The sequence below is a fragment of the Mytilus galloprovincialis genome, chromosome 8 (assembly GCF_965363235.1).
Source record: "Mytilus galloprovincialis chromosome 8, xbMytGall1.hap1.1, whole genome shotgun sequence".
Classification (NCBI taxonomy): Eukaryota; Metazoa; Mollusca; class Bivalvia; order Mytilida; family Mytilidae; genus Mytilus; species Mytilus galloprovincialis.
Genome location: NC_134845.1, coordinates 16,282,579 through 16,304,984, shown reverse-complemented (window position 1 = coordinate 16,304,984; position 22,406 = coordinate 16,282,579). Strand labels below are relative to the sequence as shown.

Here is a 22,406-nt window from a genome sequence, read left to right as displayed (position 1 = left end):
AACACTGCTATAAATAGATGTTACAACCACTAATCCCTTCCGTAGATGTTTCCCTCAACTTTTGCTATAAATAAATGTAAAAACCACTAATCCCTTCTGTTGAAGTTTCCCTCATCATTAACTTTTATTGAAGAAAATATGTCCGATGTCTTTAATTTTCTTTCTTATTTGATTGATCACAAGGATTAGACAAGGCAAACTTAGCTCTCCAAACTTTATTGAACAGCAAATCAAGAATTATTTGGGATCTTTCTTACAAATTATAAACATTTCATTTTGTAACATAGTATCGTGTGTAATTAGGTGTTAGATTGCCGTTTCAAAGGAAAGTATCCAATTTGTTAAAATTGAACCGAAGGCTGATATCCGTTTCTCTGACAGTTTGATGAGGAATTCAGTATAAATTAGAATTTCTACTCAGTTCAAGAATCTGGCTGATTTTCATTAGTGAAAGCAGACATAATTTGTCATCATGGAATCTCCAACCACTTTCACTTGCACTTTTTAAAGATTTTTACACTTGGTCAATATTCAACATGAAAATTAAATACAAGAATCCTGAAGGTTGCATTTCTGTAAATATTGACAATGCAATTTCCCATAGGAACTCCTTTTACGGCTGAAACTGTACCACTTTAACTGTGAAGTTTTGAAAAAAATCTTATCCTAGAATTGAATGTTCATATGCACTACAATTTTTTTCCAAGGTCAAAATATAGGGCTGTGCTGCATATTTTCAACGTTTATATGCCCTGAACTTTTCAGAGTTTAAACTAACAGTACTTTTTACCACAGATTTCAATGTAAACAATATGCACATGTATATTTACTGGTAACATTCCCAAGTTATGTCTCTATGAGGTGGAACACAGAGAGCATAACTGGGAACCAGTATGTACATAAAATTAATTTTCTATGAATATTCTAAATCTCCCCAAAAGAGGCAATTGGTTTGAGAAACAGCTGTATTTACAAAGTGCAACCTGTAGGAGGTCAAACACCTGAAAACAGTAAGAAAGACAAAATCTGATAAATTTTTTGAAAGTTGAATTTGTATATTAATGATTTTTGAAAGTTGAATTTGTATATAAATTGTGATTATCATATATGAGATTTTCAAATAATGAAAGCCTACTGGTTCTCAAAATTTTAACATTGATGTTATTCAGAAATTTGAAATTTGTGTATAACCTTTTGTAATAAAGGTAATGGCTTGACTTTGTAAATCAGATTGATCTAGGAAATATATAGTTTTAATTTGGATATTTAGGTTCTATGCATCATAAAATTGTCAGATTTGAATCTAATGGCAAATAAATCTTATACTTAATAACGATGGTATCAAAACACATTTTTCATTAATCATGTAAAGTCATTAGATGATTTCTAAAAAATAATATAGTTTTCTTGAATCACAAAGACATTAAATCGTTCCAGGCAGAAATTGTAAAATATTATTACAAGGGATGAATATAAAACAAATCAGATGAAATGTTACGACTGAGTAACCTCTGAGTCGATCAGGAGAGGATATGATAAGGAGTGCTGACTAATGACTCCATACTAATAGTTTGGAAATAAATAGTTATAGTTTTAATTGTCTTCTATTAAATAGAATACCTGGTTATTGTTATACAATGAATAGTTTTATGAAATAGAACCGTTGCAATGCTATGGTTCTTAGTTTTGTCTGTAAAAGATTAATAAATTGGATCTGATGCTTCAATATGGCTTGATTTGGTTCACTCAGGCTGCTGATAACATTCACTAGTCAGTATTGGATGATGTAACACACATTGGAATAACAATTGAAAAGTTATGAAACATGAAAATATCACGTTATCAATTTTGTTTGTCCGAAACCCTGGATTTTCCTTCATCAGGATCCCTCAAACCCAAATATTTTGAGAGTCATAAATGTATAAGTTAAAGACCTAAACATATGAATACCTATATGACCAAAAGGGACCTAAAATAAATAGCGAAATACATTTAATGTCAACTTTGCATGAGGGAATCACTTTAACATGGAAGACAACATTTAAATCTGAAGTACCATTATGCAAAAGAAACACAGTATTGGGTGTACTAAATGAGACTTCTTTAACGACACATAACCAAGAGTAATCTAAAGGTGCATCAAACAGTCTTCTACAATAGAGAGCTGCATGGTGCCTTGAGCTTGAATTTTAAATGGTGCATAAAGGGCATGTTATAATCTATACATATATCATATATTTATATCTAACTGGTCAATGATTTTTCCTGTTAAATGCAAAGTCTTGCTGTTTCATCCTTATCATCTGGGTCAATGAATTTTGAGTTGGACAGTTATTTGCCTTATATTGGACCAGAGGGTTAGTTAATTATTTAAAAAGTAATACAATATAAAGCAACTTTTGTCCATGAAATAAGGTTATACAGCAATCAGCATATCATATGGAATAGTCTTTTGTACATTGACATATATTATCTTATATACAACACTTTTATTGCATTTGGGTGTTATCTAACTAATTATTCAAAGGTTATCAGGTATCAGGTTTGTTTTACAAGTCATTGTTTGTTTCTTTTTCTTGAATGTTTTGACAGATTTGTGAGGATCTTTACCTTTGACCTGTAAAGTTCTAAATAGTATAATGTCCTTAGTTACATAACAATAAAACAACCTAAAATGTGACTCACCGATTTGTCAAAGTTCTAAATCATTCTGAGTCTAATTATTTGGGGAATAAATCTTAACGCAGACTACCAAACATCGGCCATTTACACTTAATACCCTTTAGGACAAAAAAACTATGTCTCTGTTTTGTTGTTGTGAGATTATTGGTCTAGCATTGTTCACTGAATATATTTATGTTATCTTTTTTCTTTGTGTAATCTCTAGTAGCAAATATAACATGAATATATCAAGAATGATAACAGTTGAAATAACTGATGATACATGTTTATTCCAGCAACATTCTGTATGTACATGTCCAATGTCAGGAGCTTGTAAATAAATTTCGTGGTTGCTGTTTGTTTCTGTAGATCATACATGTATTTTTTTGTACATAAATTAGGCCCTTATTTTAATGGTTTTATTTTTTTGTCATGTCAAGGGCTTTTATAGCTTTCTGTGTAGTATGGGTTTCAATTATTAGTGACAGCAGTAATGGTAACCTGTAGTTTCTTCTTTTTACATAATGACATTTGGTGTCTGGTGGAAAGTTGTCTGATTGGCAATCATACCATATCTTCTTTTTTTTGTATACAACTTATTATAGCCTAACATGCTTTAATCGGTTTTTAACATATTATCTCTTAAGGTCATAGTCCAAAACGAAGACATGTTATCATAACTGGACATGATATTTAATGAAAAGTCATTCAAGGTCAGAAATCATCTGTAAGATAAAGATTATTTTCTTTATTCAGTTCTATTTACATTTTAGAAAATGTTTTGAAAGTGATTATGTTTAAAATATATTAATACTGAAACATCAAGACTTCAATATGTTAAATGAAATGACAAGTTTGTAAACAATCCCCTTTATTATAACCATTAACTGACCAGTCAGTGAACTTGTCTAGATATTTGTGCGGGATATTACATGTACCGGTACATTTATTATTTACCATTAATGCATTGTCAAGTTTTGTATGTCTTCCAATAAATATTTATTGAAAAACCCACTGGACAACCACAGAGACTAACTACTCTTCATTGTTGATTAGCTATCTGTTGTTTCTAGACAAACAGTACTCCCTACAGTTGTCGTCTGCAGGAATCAAAATGTCTGCCAGTATAGACTTACCTCTATTCCTTTTTGGAATGATGTGTTTTACAAACTAATAAATATTCTCATCAGACTGTTTAAAGGCAGGACATGGAAAAAACTATCAATATGTATAAATAAATATGTATTTCATTGTGAACAGCCAGTCTGAGGAAATACAAAGAAATTGCATAACAGCACAGATGCATCTGTCATGCAGATTTTACATTTTTACATATAAACTTTTCTATTCCCTCATTTATTTTGGTATATTAAACTTGTGTAAGTTATACAATTGTATAATCTGTTGGTTTAATTATTATTTCGGGACCAACTTTTGTGAATTAACAAAATTTATATACTCATGGATATTTCATTTCATGGATGTTCCAAAGTCTACATACAATATAAAGATAAGGAGATGTGATATGATTGCCACCGAGCCAACTATCGATCAACATTCAAATGAAGTGGATAGATGCAATGAAAGGCAACTGTATAGCCTTCAACAATGAGAAAACCCCATTCGGTATATTTGTCTTTAAAAGCCTGCAGAAATAATTACTTTGTTGTAATTCATGGTTAACCTTTACCCAGGAAATCCACAAAAAATATAGGACTCAACGAATGATAATGAAATCAAAGTATGCAAATGTCTCAATCTTTATATGTTATTATAGATCAAGTAGATACAAATATCAAGAAACTGGAGCCAAAACTATTCCTTAACTTACAATGTCTCGGAGAAAGAATAAAAAAACAGAATAATAAGTATCTTTGCACTCAACATGATTCATAGAAATACTTGTAAGGTTTAAAGCCAATACATGTCTATATACTTTAGTGCTTTTATCTCACAATCCTTTGAATTATTGCATGTTTTCAGCTCATAAATATTCCTTTTAGTATTGTCAATGTGCAGACAAAAAGATTATAATGCCATTTGTAGATAATATCTTAAGATTCTCGTCTTTGGGAGACATGAAAAAAATGAGAATAAAAAGTAAGTCAAATGGATCCATTTGAAATCACAAGAATATTTATGAGGTTAAGATATCCACAAGAAAGATGGCATAAATGTTTAGGCAGTACATAAAGGTCATAAAGAAAAGGTGAACCTTAATATGGACAAAATAATGTGTTCTCAACACTGGATAAATGGGGGTTCCAACTATATGCCCCCATTCAAATGCATTGATCAGCCAAAAAAAGGGGGGAGTTTCAAACCCCGCAACCCCTCCAGAATCTGCCACTGGTATTTGATATTCTGCTGTTTAAGATATGTTCACTCTATCACTTTTCCCTGCAGTTGAAGTGTTGTTGGGGAAAGATAATGCTACAACACAGCATTATATATTATATAAAATCATTTGCATCAACAGATTTTAAATATGTTTTCTAAGTCAGAAAATGTATTTTGAGAATTACCCTCTTAACTTATATCTTTTATTTTTCAGACGTGGAAAACACCTATTTGAGCTTTGCAAATCCAAATTATCATTACGAAGATAGAAAGAACTGTAATGACAAACTGAATAAAGACGTTTACCAAAACGATAGCAACATTTATGACGAGGTTGACGTCAGCACCATTTCTCTTCTTGATAAACAAAAAGGTCAAGAAACTAAAGACATGAAAGTAGAAAAAAAGGAACTAGACAAATTGTCACAAAAGAAAAGACTTCTGTTAAATGATGTCAATTCTTCAGACGATGAGGTTGCAACTTCCACAGACGAAGAAACGGAAAACAAAGACCGTGGAAAAAATGAAAAAGTCCTAAGTGAAAACAAAAAAAATTTGAAGAATAGTGACAGTGGGTTTGAAGAGATGGATACTTCTAAAACAAGTAGAAACAGGAAGAAGCAAGGGTTTATGGGATACTATACAATGTTAGAGGCTAAGGCCAAGGAAAAACAACTGAAGATATTAGAAACTCCTGATACAGAGGAAGATACGCCAACAAGGGGTAGCAAGTTTACAAAGTAAAAATGTAGTAATATTATTTTTAGATTGGCATTTGTTTGATCTATGCATTCTGGTTATACCGACATAAAACTTAAGCAGGTGTTTTGAGATGCCAAACTAACTGAACATAAACAAATAATGAATATAAAATATTTTTCTTGGTCCCTAGTTGACCAGTGTCTTAATAAGTATTTTCTCCACATATACATAATAAAAACTCTTTAAGCCTCTTTATTTGGCCTAATCCCACAAAACATCTTACAACTGTAATTGATCCTAATGATAATGAATGTTTGAATTCAAGACTTACAACTATGGATTCATTTGTTGTTTGTTTTCATGGGTTCCAATTTTCGACCAGTGGAAATTTAATTTATGTGGTTTCGCCAAAGTCTGTATACATTCCTTTAGAAAATTTGTGATTCTTTAAACATTTAAATTGTGGTTCTCCTGTACCCACAAAATCCACGAAAATTGGTATCCAACAAATATTACTGAATCCACAGGATCATTGTTTTTGTGAAATGAATGTCTGATCATTGTCTCAACCTCAATAACAAAATAAAATATACGTCAATATACAATTTGTAAAAATTTCAGAAAAAAACCAGCATCAAACTTGAGAATTTCTTTATTCCAACTTCTAATTTGAGCAGTACTACTGCTCTTTACAGTTGTCAAGTGAGCTGTTGAGTGCCAATTAGTAGTCTATAATCTACTGGCTGTGAAAAAAAAATAATGAATAGGTTTAAATTAAATGAGTGTTTAACTGCTCCTTAATGTAGAATGAATACCAAGCTGGTGATGGTGAATTTTATGGATGAATATGTTCTCATTTTATAATCTTATCAGGTTTTATAGATAAACTTTTATTTGGAACATCTATGTATTGTCCATTTAAAGATAATTAGTTTATGTTATCCTGAAATCTATTGTAAAAAAACAGTCTTTTATTAGTGCAAAGATATATAGCAAACTCTCTTCAATTGTTTTGAAATTGAGAAATATATATCGCTAAAGTTATGTTCATCTCCTTTGAAAAAAAATTAAAACCAACATACTTGTATGGAGTGAAAAATTATATATTTAACAACCAACAAACGTTTAATTAATTTTATCCCATGAAACCATTTTATTATCATCAGACAAATTAATTGCTGTATAAATGGGCCTGTATAATTGTATACTGGTAATTCATAGTCTGAACATGACAATTTTAGTAAAAAGAAACAAAATTAAAAACACCAGATGCATTAAATTTTAATTATTTATTTTTCCCAGACACCATTTATAAAATTTATTGTCAATTTCAGGTTTGGCTTTGACATCAACTCTCCTGACTCTAATGATAGTGGTATCCAATCAGATGCCAGATCAGACGATGGAAGCAGTCACGTTCATGGTCCAGTGAATGATGACATCTATGCAGTGGTGTGTAAATCGACCAGCTCTGATCTCGGTCTACTGAGAATAGATCACAGTGGTAGTGAAGATAATACTCCAACAGAAGAGGTGAATGTTGTATTCTCCGAAAAATATTGTCACTCATTGAGTCATTTCTGTGCGTCCACTTATCTTTGGGTTAACTGTAGTAAAATGTTAAAAAGATGTTATATTTCATTCTGATCACCTTTACATTCTATAAGGTAAATTTCCGAATACAATGTACATAGTACTTTTTTAGCTCACCTGGCCCAAAGGGCCAAGTGAGCTATTCTCATCACTTGGCGTCTGTCGTCGTCGTTTAACTTTTTACATTTTGAACTTCTTCTCGAGAACCACTAAATGGAATGGAACCAAATATGGCATGAATGTTCCTTATGAGGTGCTGACCAAGTGTTGTTACTTTGTAGCCAATCCATCATCCAAGATGGCTGCCATTGGGGGGACTTAGTTTAACATAGGACTCTATAGGAAATGCATACAAATGACTTCTTTTAGAGAACCACTGAATGGAATAAAACCAAACATAGCATGAATGTTCCTTATGAGGTGCTGACCAAGTGTTGTTACTTTGTTGTCGATCCATTATCCAAGATGGCCACCAGCGGGGAACTTAGTTTAACATCCGACCCTATGGGAAATACATACAAATGTCTTCTTTTAGAGAACCACTGAATGAAATGAAACCAAACATAGTATGAATGTTCCTTATGAGGTGCTGACCAAGTGTTGTTACTTTGTATCTGATCCATCTCCAAGATTGCTGCCAGCAGGGGACTTAGTTTAACATAGGACCCTATGGGAAATGCATACAAAAGTTTAGAAAACCACAGAATGAAGTGCGATATGAAACCAAATTTTATCTTTTTTTATATAATTTCAAAATCCCAAGTAGAGTCAGGTGAGCAACACAGCCTCTTGTTAAGATTAAGGTATCTTGGCATCAGAATTTAACATCAAATTCATGAAGGAATGCATATTTGTTATTGTACTTAATGTTACCAGACCCTACCCTTTTAATTAGAATAATGAAATTATTGATGTAAATCTTGTATTTTAGGTTTTATATAGTGATTTGGGCTTGATTGACTTTTGGCATTTCTACTATAGGAACACTTTGGCTAGCTATTATAAAAATGTGCTTTGTTCTACTTACAAAACATTTGAGAAAATCTTAAAATTGGTTTTTGTTTTCTTCCATGACCAAATCTGTATTTGTAGGGCTAAAATTCCTATAAAGTAATTGATGTTGTCTTTCAATTAATTAAATGATGTCTGTGCCGTCACCTTTATTGACCCTTGTTTGGATGAAAGTGAAAGTTGTAGTCTTATCTTATGACATTAATTGTTTGTGAAATGCCAAAACACTGAAATGGAAATCTGTATTATGAAATCATTAATGGAACCTTATATGGATTAAAGGATAGGATTTCACATTAATGTTTCCTGAACAGGATAAAAAATGAAATACTTATAGATTTTATAAACAAAAACAAGTGAATGAACTGTTTATCTGAAGCTTTTTTTTTAAATTTTCAAAGCAATTAGTCACATATAATGTGTTTTTATTTCCTGAAAGGGAAACATTTGAGTATTTACTTTAAAATAAACAGAAACATAAATAGAGGATTATGGCCAAAAAAATATGTTTGTGTAATTTTTTTGTTTTTTAAAAATTTTTAAGGGATTTCAAGGTTACGTAAAATACTGACATAAAATATGTTAAATTGCTGTCTCCTTAATTTTTTTACTACATGATTTATTTTCTCTGATTAATCCAGAAGAGATCGACCATTAAAATAAATTTCAACAGCATTGAAAATAATCTATATATGTATTTTTTTGTTATAGGACAATCCAGAGAAACAGAAAGAAGAAAGACTCCCACCAGGATGGGAGAAATGTGAAGGTATAGAAAAGAGTGGACAAAATAATGTCATTCTCAATAATGAGGATTTGATAGCTGTTTATACCGAGAAAAAGGAATAATCCAAAATAGTACATATAAAACACAAATCTTCCTGACATGTAATATGATCTAATATAGATTAAAAGAAAATTGTCTGATGTGGCCAAAAGTTGCGGACCAGAAATGTCAAATATTTGTATTTCCTCATATTCCAAAAGTGTCTGTGGTTCTTTTCAGACCTTCTGGCTCTTTTCAAAAAATTTAAACTGACCACCACAATATAGTAAAATCGCTGAAGGTGGTATTAAACACTAACAATCAATCAATTATTAATTCTAATGCAACAAATTTGTAACATTCATTTTGATTGGATAACGTCACATATTTACATGGCATCAATTGACAATTGATGCTATGGGACGTAGGCGCAAGGGCAGACAGCATATGGCAAACTTTAAATACATGTTTTAACGTTGTTTTCAGTCAGTTTCATTATAATGGAGTTAACAATATTGTATTTTAAGCTGCGACGGCATCAAATGGGGATTTGATGGTCGCAAATACCCGTTTACTGTCTCTGCTAAGGCGTTGCAACTAAACTTAATTTGTCACCATCAAATCCCCAATTGATGCCCTCGGAGCTTAAAATACAATACAGTTATCTACTAATTCTACTTTTCTTGTGAGGTTGAATTTAATGAAGAAATATAAATGTTATTTATATATTATCATGGAATATGAAATTGGATAGTTTTGGTAAATTATGGTAAATGATCGTAAATTATGAAATGACAGATTAATTTAAGGAAAATCTGTTTAAATGATGTTTGTTAAAAAATTTGACTATACAGGATTCAAATGTAAGAGATTTACAATTCTCACACAATGGTTACTGATAGTTCAAATTCAACTTAGAAAATTACATAAATATTCAAATCATAGTTTGCAAACAAAAAAAACAAAAAACAGATGTATTAATATTCGGTTTGAATGCTTTCTTTTAGTTTTCCTGAGACTTTGTCTTTATAAGTGAAATTCAATATCCAAATTTTATCTTATTTTACAGACGAAGATGGTGCTTATTACTGGCATATCAAGAGTGGGACTATCCAGAGGGAGCCACCATCCCCAGCTCCACCAGATACTAAACATGTGACCATTAGATCTGTATCTATTAATAGTGATAGTGTAAGTATTACAATGAGAACGACGGAAAATGATAAATCAGAACTATAAATTCAGATTGGAATATTTTATTTTGCAGAATGCATATAATGTTTTTAAAAAAAATTTGGTGAAGTGGAAAATCATTCAGTATTTATCTTTAGTGAGAAAACTACAATCTTCACTGGCCAATTGGTCAAAGCAACCCCCCTTTACTGGGAAAAATTCGATAAATTATTTAGGGAATCACTAAAGCATGACCGGAGCAGGCCCCCACTTATGAAAATGTCTAGATCTGCCACTGATCACATATGTAACCATATGAACATCACTGCCCGCCTTTATTTGTTTGCTATAAGATTTACAAGTGTTTATGTTCCAGACCGTGTGAATATTTGGACCATACGCGTACGGTCTGGCTAATATTAATAGGTAGGTGATCAACTTTATTAGATACAAATGTATCAATAGACCAACATAACTTAAATCACAAATTTATATAAAAAGTTCAATTTTAATTGAAATAAAAACGTAATATATTAACTATTTTAAAAAAAATTCACGCTAATTTGATTTGTTAATCTCCAGTATTAAGCGTGCCATTTCGGAACATGCATGAACAAAACTATTTACTCTTAAAAAAATATGATGTTCCTTGTGGTAGCTAGTGTATCCTATGGCGAAAGTATCAAAATAGGATTCAAATATACAATTTAACAAATATTTAATTTTTAATGTTCGCTTATTGACTTTATTCATCTAATTGTAATAATAACAATTTGTGAAACTAAAAATAAAAAATTGAATATATGTTTGTTTAACTCTAACCCATATAATCCCAAAACATGTATGGTCAGCTGGACCGTACAAGTATACTCGTATGGTCGGACCATACAAGTATACATACACGGTCCGGAGTGTATGCATATGGTCTAAATACTCATATGGTCTGGAACATTTACATGTTAAAGGACCTTGGTAAAAATCAAGAAATTTACACTGAAAATATATTCTCAATTTGTTGAGTTTATTTGTCAATTTTCCTAGAACAAAGTCTCAAGAAATTTTGTGTTATAAATGATTGGGTTGAACATTTATTCTAGCATTTAATTTCTTTGTTTAATAACATGTTGTGTAGAATTGAGTATGTCACACCTGTCAACTTCTGTCAATCTCTATGGGGACTTCAAGTTAAATAGGGTCTAATGCTTCTCTTAGGCATATCATAAATGTTTCAGTGCTATATTGTATGCTTTTGAAAAGGAATATAAGTGGTTGAATACCATTATAACACCCTAGAGGTATTCTGTTTGTATAAAATAGGATCTGTAGAATCGGGTATCACCTCTCGTGTGGGAGATTGCATGTAAATCAGGAAGGCTGGCTGGTCTGTAATATCAGAGATTTGGAAATATTGTAAATCAAGTACAAAGCCTTTTGTGTTTTCTTTAATCGAGTGCAATTAACAAATGTAGACGTGTTATATTTACTAATTTGCATAAAAGTAAAATATTAATTGTTAGCCAATGAAGCAATAGATCAATTATTAAAAATTCCAACGAGGAAAAAAAACCCAACCCTGACCTGAATACTTAACACAATTCTGAACATTCTCTCTGTGAGGTTATACTGTAGGTGGTCAATAGTTTTACAAAATGCCTGCATTGTAATTTTTAAGCTTGCTACGTCTGATGGCTCTTTGATTTTGATTTTGCTTTCCGCTATGTTGAAAGTTAGCTTACTGTCAGTCCAAAAACTTGGTAACTCAGAGGCAGATTTAAGTGGGTGTTCAGGGAGGGTTCATCTTATGGAGCTTCATATATGGTTAATACATAGACTTTTGACATATCCCACTCCTAACATTACCTTTCCCCCTCCTTTTTGAAATCCATGATCCACATCTGGTCCACCCCTGTACATCCTGCTTTGATTCTGATGTGTCTAACATAATTTCATTTTTACAGTTCTGATATTAATGGCATCTTTAAAAGGTTCAAACTTTATATGAAGTTCAACCTTAACTAAGCCAAAAATGTATATTAATCTCTAATTAGAACTTTGTTTGTAAGAATATATAGGATAGTTTTGTCTTGGGATTTTTGTTTTATTGAGAAAATATATATTTATGGGTTTATTTGAAAGGAAATTGTATGAGAAATGTGAGAAATGGTATGTAAGAGTGGGGTTACCTGAGACTCAAGGTCTATGTAATATACTTACTCAACTATCAATGATTAAATCTTTATTCTCTTATCTATGTTGCTGTGGTTGTAAATGTCTTCATAATATAGAACTCATTTCCCAAAAAATATATTTTATGACTGCTGTATCAAATTTTAATTAACAGAAGTACAAATACACTTATTAGCTTGCAAATAAAATACAGCAACTCCCAGATTTTAAACTAATACCCTAGTTTGACATAAGTCAAATGAAAGAATGGAATGACTTTGAACAGCCTTGATATATAAGGGGTAAACAAGTTCTGTTTCATACTGTTAATCATGTAATTCCTAGAAGAATTACAATTAGTCACTCGTAATTGATTTCAATAAGCAGAAAATCTCATATTTGTAATGTAAACAATAGAAATGTATTTTTTGCTGGAGAAGTATCATGGATTTTAACATCCTGTGTAAATGACATTGATTACTGAGAATTTCATGTTGTTAATTACAGATGGTTTTATTGAATTCTTTGTTTGAATCCCATCTTGATAAATTATGTAAATATTCCATTTAAAAGCATGTTAGAACTATGGTGATCCACCGTGGGCTGTAATGAATAAATTGTCATACTAAGAAAAAAATAGTTTGAAGAATAGAAAGGAGTCTTGAATACGTGTGAAATTGTGATTTATCAAAAATTGTGGTAATTTTCACAAATTTTTTAAGTTTTAGATTTATCAGTATAGTTGTTATAAAAGTGGTCCTTTTATCCTGTTAATTCAGAAACCATTGTGATGTATTATTTATTGCGAAAAATGTGACATGATTATAATTGCAATAATTTAAACTTACATTTTGAACTTTTTTATATGATTCAAGAGGATTTTTTTCAATTTTGCAAAAATTAAATTCAAATTTAAGTCTTAAATTACAAAATAGCAATAATAAATACACACAATAATTTCTGAATTTACAGTATATTTGATCATATTTGCCAATTTCTTTAAGAACTGGGTAAACATTTATGTATATATTACATGTATATCCATTTGAATAAAGATTAATTTAACAAGTTTAAAGTGAAAAGCATAACTGACTTTAATAGTTTCTAAGAACTTATCATGCCAAATAGTTTTACAAATGTACTGAATTTATACAACATAACAGAAATTATGTCAAATATAACAGATAATGATGATGAAAAATTAGATTCTCCAAAGATTCTCTTAACTTAAATATGGAACATGTTTAATACCTCATTGGACATGTAATAATTTTTAGCCTGAATATAATTCCATTTATAAGCATGACAAAAACATTATTATGTAAGATTTGAAATCAAGAAGATGCACTTTTATGCAGTATTTCTATTGCATGTCATTGCTGAATGCTCAATTTGAAAAAAAATTTGATAGACCTTTGATATATATTAAGGATGAAACTATTTCCGTTTATAAAATGTAGTTATAAGATCCTACATCTTTGTAACAATAGACTTTTTAAAAGTACAAGTTGAGGAAGCAAGTACTGATATAACATGAATATTGAGGATAATCATTTTATCATTTACATTCTGGTGTCATCTCCATGTTCACACAGTGTGGGAGCACAATATGAGGATATAACTTTGGAATCTTGTATGTCAATATACAGTACATAGGGCTTAATTAATGACACAGAGAGGAACCTTATTGTCATTGTTGTAGCACTTACGGACATTGTTCACAACCAGTAGAGTAATAAAATATTTAAAGTATATTGGGTTTAAAATTGCAGTTATGATAATTGTCATGAAATTTAAACGTTGAATACATTTATGGAATCTGATTTTTAACCGGATTTTTGTGACAAAAATGTCGGTTATTGATTTGGGGATGTACGGCGGGCGGCCGGGCGGGCGACAATCAAATGTTGTCCGTGCATTAACTCATGAACCCTTCAACCAAAGCTTTTAAAATTTTAATATAATATTACTGACAACTATACGAAGGTCAAGTTCAATAATGGCGATTTTGACTTTTACCGTTCAGGAGTTATGGTTCTTGAAAGATTGAAAAATGGAGTTTCCAGTCGTGTACGTGCATTTACGCATGAACTGTTCTACCAAAGCTTCCCAAAATTTTAATATGTTGTTACTGATGACAGAATGGAGGTCAAATTTAATAATGACGATTTTGACTTTTACCGTTCAGGAGTTATGGTTCTTGAAAGATTGAAAAATGGAGTTTCCAGTCGTGTCCGTGCATTTATGCATGAACTGTTCTATCAAAGCTTCCGAAATTTTAATATGCTGTTACTGATGACAAAATGGAGGTCAAGTTCAATAATGACGATTTTGACTTTTACCGTTCAGGAGTTATGGTTCTTGAAAGATTGAAAAATGGTGTTTCCCGTCGTGTCTGTGCATTTTCTCATGAACCATTCAACCAAAGCTTTTGAAATTTTAATATGTTGTTACTGATGACAAAATAGAGGTCAAGTTCAATAATGACGATTTTGACTTTTACCGTTCAGGAGTTATGGTTCTTGAAAGATCGTAAAATGGCGTTTCCATTCACGTTGTTGCATTTACTCATGAACCATTATATGTTGATACTGATGACAAAATGGAGGTCAAATTTGATATTGACGATTTTCACTTTCACCATTCATCAGTAATGGTTCTTGTGATATTGCCAGGACACAAATAAATGTTAATAAATCCGGTTTGTTGTCGTTGTGTGCAGCCTCTTGTTTAGAGGTATTTTGCAGAATCAAATTACTGCAGTATATGAATCATTGCAAAATTCTTAGGTCCAAATGACCATAACAGAAGTAAAAAAATAAAATTGATGTTTGAGAGATAAGTGCATTCCTATGTTTATAAAATGCATTTATTGCATCTCTTTGTATGAAAAAAAACAAACATAAATGTTTGGTACATCAAAGAGACCAATTATGGCAGTGCAGTTTATTTAATGTATTTGTTTTGATCACTGACAATAAAGGTTCAAATCAAATACATGTATAATCTACAATTGTCCCAAGTTCATATGCACTGATTTAATAAGTGGATGGCTTCTGTATGATATAAATTGATATAAATCAGATATCATAATAATCACAATGCATGATTTATTATGAATTAAAGTAGAAAGGTATATGTCATTGTAACAGGAACCAATAACACAAGAAATATTATGTCATGAATGCAAGCTCTAAAAACTCTTAAAAATATAGGAGTGGAATTGGAGTTGTTTTTTCAGTGGCTTCACTGTCTTCCTGTTGTCTCGATTTGGGATCTGGGATGTCGGATATATGATGTAACTACAAACTCATTTTTTACGAGAAGACATAATGAATTATTACATTTTGGCAAAAAAAATTAAACTAATTTAGAAAAAAATATTCTGCATGGTATTACCAAGGACGTATTTTAGTTATACGTTCTTGGTATTACAAAACAGTAAAACACATTTAAAACAATTTAAAGTAGAGTTTTCATTTAGTATTATTTTTTGTGGGATATTTTTTTTGGCTCCCCCTAGAAATTTAGTACATATACTAGATTTTAAAGCAAATACACTTTGTGGGTTTTATTGGTTTTCCATTTCCAGTGAAGTAATATTCGCACTAACAAACCTTCATATGCTAAAAATGAAATCTTTTCATGCGTCAGAATGACAGATCCTGAGAAAATTAACTGAACATGTCTAAAAATATATTTTCACAGTGGTTTGTTTCCTTTCAGTCATTTAGGGATGACAAGTTAAGTTTGATCTCGTCAGTATTAAGCTATGTATGCATATCTGTCAATGATAATTTAATGGGAATATTGGCTTTCAGTTACATTGTATTGTCACAATTGTCCAAAATGTCATAATTTTCCTTTTGATGTATTTAAAGTGATAACAAAAATTAAGATGGAAGGGCCTGACACGGAATTATGTTATGTAATTTAAAAAAGTTTTTCTAGAATGAAGACAAATTAAGCCTTCACACAATGTGACGTAACTGCCAGATATTAATTTGAAAAATTTGTCATAAAACCAGTTACTGCCATATTTGAAAAGTTTAATTTAATATGAATAAAAGAGGTCTGGTGTTTACATCAATGAGACAGCAGCCAATGAACTTTGTTGTAAGAAATGTTTTGGTATTACCTAATAGTTTTAAAACATCACTAAATAACCCTAAACCTAAAGATGTTGTCATTGCCATTGGTCCATGCAACAGTTGAGTGAATTTTAAAAGACTAACATGATTCTTTTCTAAATGTTGCACTATAAAAATCAAGTTCAATTAATCAAACACATCTAAATTTTATCTATATGCTGAAATGAAAAGAAAGATTCTGGTCAATATCAAAGAGATAAGTAGACAACTTGATATCATTTGTGTAATACCCTTAAAAGTCTGTTGACTTTACTTTTCTTCTGTTCTGAAACTACAAATCTAATTTAAACACAATTTGGCATCTTTTTATACGACCGCAAAAATTTTAATTTTTCGTCGTATATTGCTATCACGTTGGCGTCGTCGTCGTCGTCGTCCGAATACTTTTAGTTTTCGATCTCTAACTTTAGTAAAAGTGAATAGAAATCTATGAAATTTTAACACAAGGTTTATGACCACAAAAGGAAGGTTGGGATTGATTTTGGGAGTTTTGATCCCAACATTTTAGGAATTTGGGGTCAAAAAGGGCTCAAATAAGCATTTTCTTGGTTTTCGCACAATAACTTAAGTTTAAGTAAATAGAAATCTATGAAATTTTGACACAAGGTTTATGACCACAGAGGGAAGGTTGGGATTGATTTTGGGAGTTTTGGTTTTAACAGTTTAGGAATTAGGGGCCAAAAAAGGGCCCAAATAAGCATTATTCTTGGTTTTCGCACAATAACTTTAGTTTAAGTAAATAGAAATCAATGAAATTTAAACACAAGGTTTATGACCACAAAAGGAAGGTTGGTATTGATTTCGGGAGTTGAGGTCTGAACAGTTTAGGAATTAGGGGCCAAAAAGGGACCCAAGTAAGCATTATTCTTGGTTTTCGCACCATAACTTTAATTTAAGTAAATAGAAATCTATGAAATTTAAACACAAGGTTTATGACCACTAAAGGAAGGTTGGGTTTGATTTTGGGAGTTTTGGTCCCAACAGTTTAGGAATAAGGGGCCCAAAGGGTCCAAAATTGAACTTAGTTTGATTTCATCAAAAATTGAATAATTGGGGTTCTTTGATATGCCAAATCTAACTGTGTATGTAGATTCTTAATTTTTGGTCCCATTTTCAAATTGGTCTACATTGAGGTCCAAAGGGTCCAAAATTAAACTTAGTTTGATTTTGACAAAAATTGAATCCTTGGGGTTCTTTGATATGCTGAATCTAAAAATGTACTTAGATTTTTGATTATTGGCCCAGTTTTCAAGTTGGTCCAAATCGGGTCCAAATTCAACTTTGTTTGATTTCATCAAAAATTGAATAATTGGGGTTCTTTGATATGCCAAATCTTACTGTGTATGTAGATTCTTAATTTTTAGTCCCGTTTTCAAATTGGTCTACATTAAAGTCCAAAGGGTCCAAAATTAAACTAAGTTTGATTTTAACAAAAATTGAATTCTTGACCTTTTTTGATATGCTGAATCTAAACATGTACTTAGATTTTTGATTATGGGCCCAGTTTTCAAGTTGGTTCAAATCAGGATCCAAAATTATTATATTAAGTATTGTGCAATAGCAAGAAATTTTCAATTGCACAGTATTCAGCAATAGCAAGAAATCTTCAATTGCACAGTATTGTGCAATAGCAAGAAATTTTCAATTGCACAGTATTGCGCAATAGCAAGAAATCTTCAATTGCACAGTATTGTGCAATAGCAAATATTTTCAATTGCACAGTATTGCGCAATAGCAAGAAATATCTAATCGCACAATATTGTGCAATAGCAAGACATTTTCAATTGATTGGAGTTATCTTTCTTTGTCCAGAATAGTAGTTGAATCAACTTAAATCATTGTTTTATACAATATACAATGTATATTCACTTTTACTACCAACTGATAAATTAAAACAATCTTTACCATTCAGTGATAACAAGCACCTTTTGTTACATTTTAATATTTTATGATGTATTTAAATGAGTAGTTATTGTTGCAAACTCCATTAGAAATTTGAATTGAGATCAGTTTTGGAAAAAGGGAAAGGGGGATGTGAAAAAAAATGGGGGGGGGGGGGGGGGTTAAATTTTTCTCATTTCAGATTTCATAAATAAAAAGAAAATTTCTTCAAACATTTTTTTGAGAGGATTAATATTCAACAGCATAGTGAATTGCTCAAAGGAAAAAAAAGTATTTTAAGTTCATTAGACCACATTCATTCTGTGTCAGAAACCTATGCTGTGTCAACTATTTAATCACAATCCAAATTTAGAGCTGAATCCAGCTTGAATGTTGTGTCCATACTTGCCCCAACCGTTCAGGGTTCAACCTCTGCGGTAGTATAAAGCTGCGCCCTGGGGAGCATCTGGTTTAACATTTCTTCATTTTGTAATGGATAGTTATACAGGTTTGTCTGATGTAACATTTACTCTGATTGGTCAATTTGTTTTCTTGATTTGCATGACCAAAGCTTTTAAAAAAAAATAAAAGGAATGATGATTGGGAGTGCTTTAACATTGATTTTTTTATTTGTGTAATATCTTTTCAGACTGTGTCAGTGAATGTATATACATATTAAATTCAGTAACTGTAGACAAGAGAGACAGAAAGGCAAAATGTTAAGAAAAGCATTTGAAACTCATGTTTTTGGATTAAAAGCTAATGTCCTAATAATTGTTCTTTAATTCTAACAAGGATTTATTCTACATATAAACTTTCAAATGTTTATATTTAAAAATGCTACATGTACTTATGTCACCTCTTGGATTTTTTTTATGCACTCTTAAATCCCTACTTAATCTAATGGTGTTGTCACATTAAAATGGGCCTGCATGTAGTAACCTGAGAACATGCATCATGTTTTAGAAATTTCTTTAGGGAAAGAAGATTTGATTACTTGTGAATTCACGTTTATTGAATGATCATTACGTCTGCAACTAGAGGCGCTCCATTTGTTTTTTCCTGACAAGTTAAGTAATAAAACCTTATCATTTGATGTGGTGAATACAAAATTAAGATTAGAAAAAGTCACGTTTTGCCTCAGAACTTGAGAAATATAATGTTTTCAAACTTTTGTTCAAATTATATCGGAAAATTTATTGAGTATTTGATTTTTTTCTTCCGCTAACTTTGATATGAATATTAATACTGTCTGGTTCTGTTAGGAAACAATAACAGGCTGGGGTAATTACACCATTGTTGTAACATGTGATACTCATTTCTCAGTTGAATTATGATAAATGAATAATTTAAGGAGTTTTTAAAATAGTGCTGACTCTTCTTTAAGGCACTAATGAATCAGCTTGTTTGTCAGATGCTTTTGAATAAGTTCTGCTAAAAAGACAAGATTTTGTGATCAACTGCACATACATGATTTACAAAAAATTAACACTTTTATCGTCTTAATTTTTTTACATAATGCACACTTTTTTTTAAGTTAATGTGGACTAACTCCAGTATCCTGGGATTGATTGCCAAAGTAATCTTTAAATTTTATGTATTAGTTCTGATATTCTTGGGTCAAATTTCTAAAAAAAAAAAAAAACCTGTTTGTTGGGATAAGTGTGAAGACTTGCTTTTGATTTTTGAAACTTGTCCTGTTTGTCATTCCAGAGTATAAATAGGACTATAACAGTATTTACCACAATACCTTTTTGCATTATAGTATCCTCAATCATGTTTTCTACAAAGCCATTTTCTTTTCTTCTAGTTAATTGCCTTAAAGTATCCCATTTTATTTTTGCATCAATTTCAATATGCAAATTAAGGGGGTATCATGTGCTTTTGTTGCAGCTGCTTAAATTATATAGAATCAATGCAGCCAGACCAAAATTATTGATTGTAAATTTTACAGATGTTTCATGTTGGTCTTTTAGAAGATTACAAGTAAATATTGAAATCTGTGAATGTTTGCCAGTTAAATACCATATTTTAACAGTATTTTTGACAGTTTGTTCTAATTATTGTATCTCATAATTTACGTAAAGGACTTAGAAAATCATAGGATTTATCCAGTACGAACATTTAATTATAATTTATAGCATGTATTTCAATAATTTCCCAATAATTCTCCTTTCTGAATTAATTATATTACAAATTTATGGTCGAGTTAATATAACAAAAATATTCTAAACTTCAGTTTGATGGCGCCTGTTAGATAATGTATAGTTAGTAAAGTAATGAAATTTGATAAACCAAATTTGACTTTTTTGACTTAATTGTATTACACTTGTAGAACATTGAAGAGATGTAATTTAATAACTGTTCTAAGAACTTGTCTTGAGAGCGTCTTTATCCTGTAGTTTTATGTTTTTAATTAAGGCATTTCATTAAAGATTTGCAATTAGAATTGAAATGAAATTGAATTTATCAGATAATGACATCTAGGGAATTATACAATGCTAGCCATAAAACTTTATTTTCCTGGAATTTATCTGATTTGTGGCTTCTTAAGGTCTAAACAGCATCACTGTCAAACCAGATTTTATTTTAAATTTGTTTTACATTATCTGAGTTGGTTTTTTATGCCCCATTTATGGGCATTATGTTTTCTGGTCTGTGCGTCCGTCCGTCTGTCTGTTCGTCCGTCCGTCTGTTCGTTCGTCCGTCCGTCTGTCCCGCTTCAGGTTAAAGTTTTTGGTCGAGGTAGTTTTTGATGAAGTTGAAGTCCAATCAACTTGAAACTTAGTATACATGTGCCCTATGATATGATCTTTCTAATTTAAATGCCAAATTAGAGTTTTGACCCCAATTTTACGGTTCACTGAACATAGAAAATGATAGTGCAAATTTCAGGTTAAAGTTTTTGGCTTCAGGTTAAAGTTTTTGGTCAAGGTAGTTTTTGATGAAGTTGAAGTCCAATCAACTTGAAACTTAGTATACATGTGCCCTATGATATGATCTTTCTAATTTAAATGCCAAATTAGAGTTTTGACCCCAATTTTACGGTTCACTGAACATAGAAAATGATAGTGCAAATTTCAGGTTAAAGTTTTTGGCTTCAGGTTAAAGTTTTTGGTCAAGGTAGTTTTTGATGAAGTTGAAGTCCAATCAACTTGAAACTTAGTATACATGTGCCCTATGATATGATCTTTCTAATTTAAATGCCAAATTAGAGTTTTGACCCCAATTTTACGGTTCACTGAACATAGAAAATGATAGTGCAAATTTCAGGTTAAAGTTTTTGGTCAAGGTAGTTTTTGATAAAGTAGAAGTCCAATCAACTTGAAACTTAGTATACATGTTCCCTTTGATAAGATCATTCTAATTTTAATGCCAAATTAGAGAATAGTGCAAATTTCAGGTTAAAGTTTTTGGCTTCAGGTTAAAGTTTTTGGTCAAGGTAGTTTTTGATGAAGTTGAAGTCCAATCAACTTGAAACTTAGTATACATGTGCCCTATGATATGATCTTTCTAATTTAAATGCCAAATTAGAGTTTTGACCCCAATTTTACGGTTCACTGAACATAGAAAATGATAGTGCAAATTTCAGGTTAAAGTTTTTGGTCAAGGTAGTTTTTGATAAAGTAGAAGTCCAATCAACTTGAAACTTAGTATACATGTTCCCTTTGATAAGATCATTCTAATTTTAATGCCAAATTAGAGAATTTATTCCAATTTCACAGTCCTTTAAACATAGAAAATGATAGTGCGAGTGGGGCATCCGTGTACTGTGGACACATTCTTGTTTCACTGTGAATCTGTAAAATGGAGATTTTTGTTATTTTACCAGATAAATAACTGAATTTTCCTTGTTAGGTTATAAAGGTTTGAAATACATGACCAAAGACTATTTTTTCATTGTATTATCCAATTCTTAAGTCACTCGGAAAATAGAAAGAGAAATTACTGTCATCTAAACT

At 31.0% G+C, this 22,406-nt stretch overlaps 1 protein-coding gene across 6 annotated transcripts in view; it reads left to right on the top strand.

Annotated features, from left to right (window-relative positions):
- The window catches only part of LOC143085180 (protein Fe65 homolog), a 111,851-nt gene that overhangs the window by 68,831 nt on the left and 20,614 nt on the right, over window positions 1-22,406 (top strand). For all 6 annotated transcript variants that reach the window (XM_076261403.1, XM_076261404.1, XM_076261405.1 and 3 more), the window contains 4 exons: window positions 5,216-5,741; window positions 7,038-7,236; window positions 9,019-9,076; window positions 10,143-10,264. In XM_076261403.1, coding sequence (XP_076117518.1) covers window positions 5,216-5,741; window positions 7,038-7,236; window positions 9,019-9,076; window positions 10,143-10,264 — 905 coding nt within the window. The remainder of the gene's footprint in view (window positions 1-5,215; window positions 5,742-7,037; window positions 7,237-9,018; window positions 9,077-10,142; window positions 10,265-22,406) is intronic.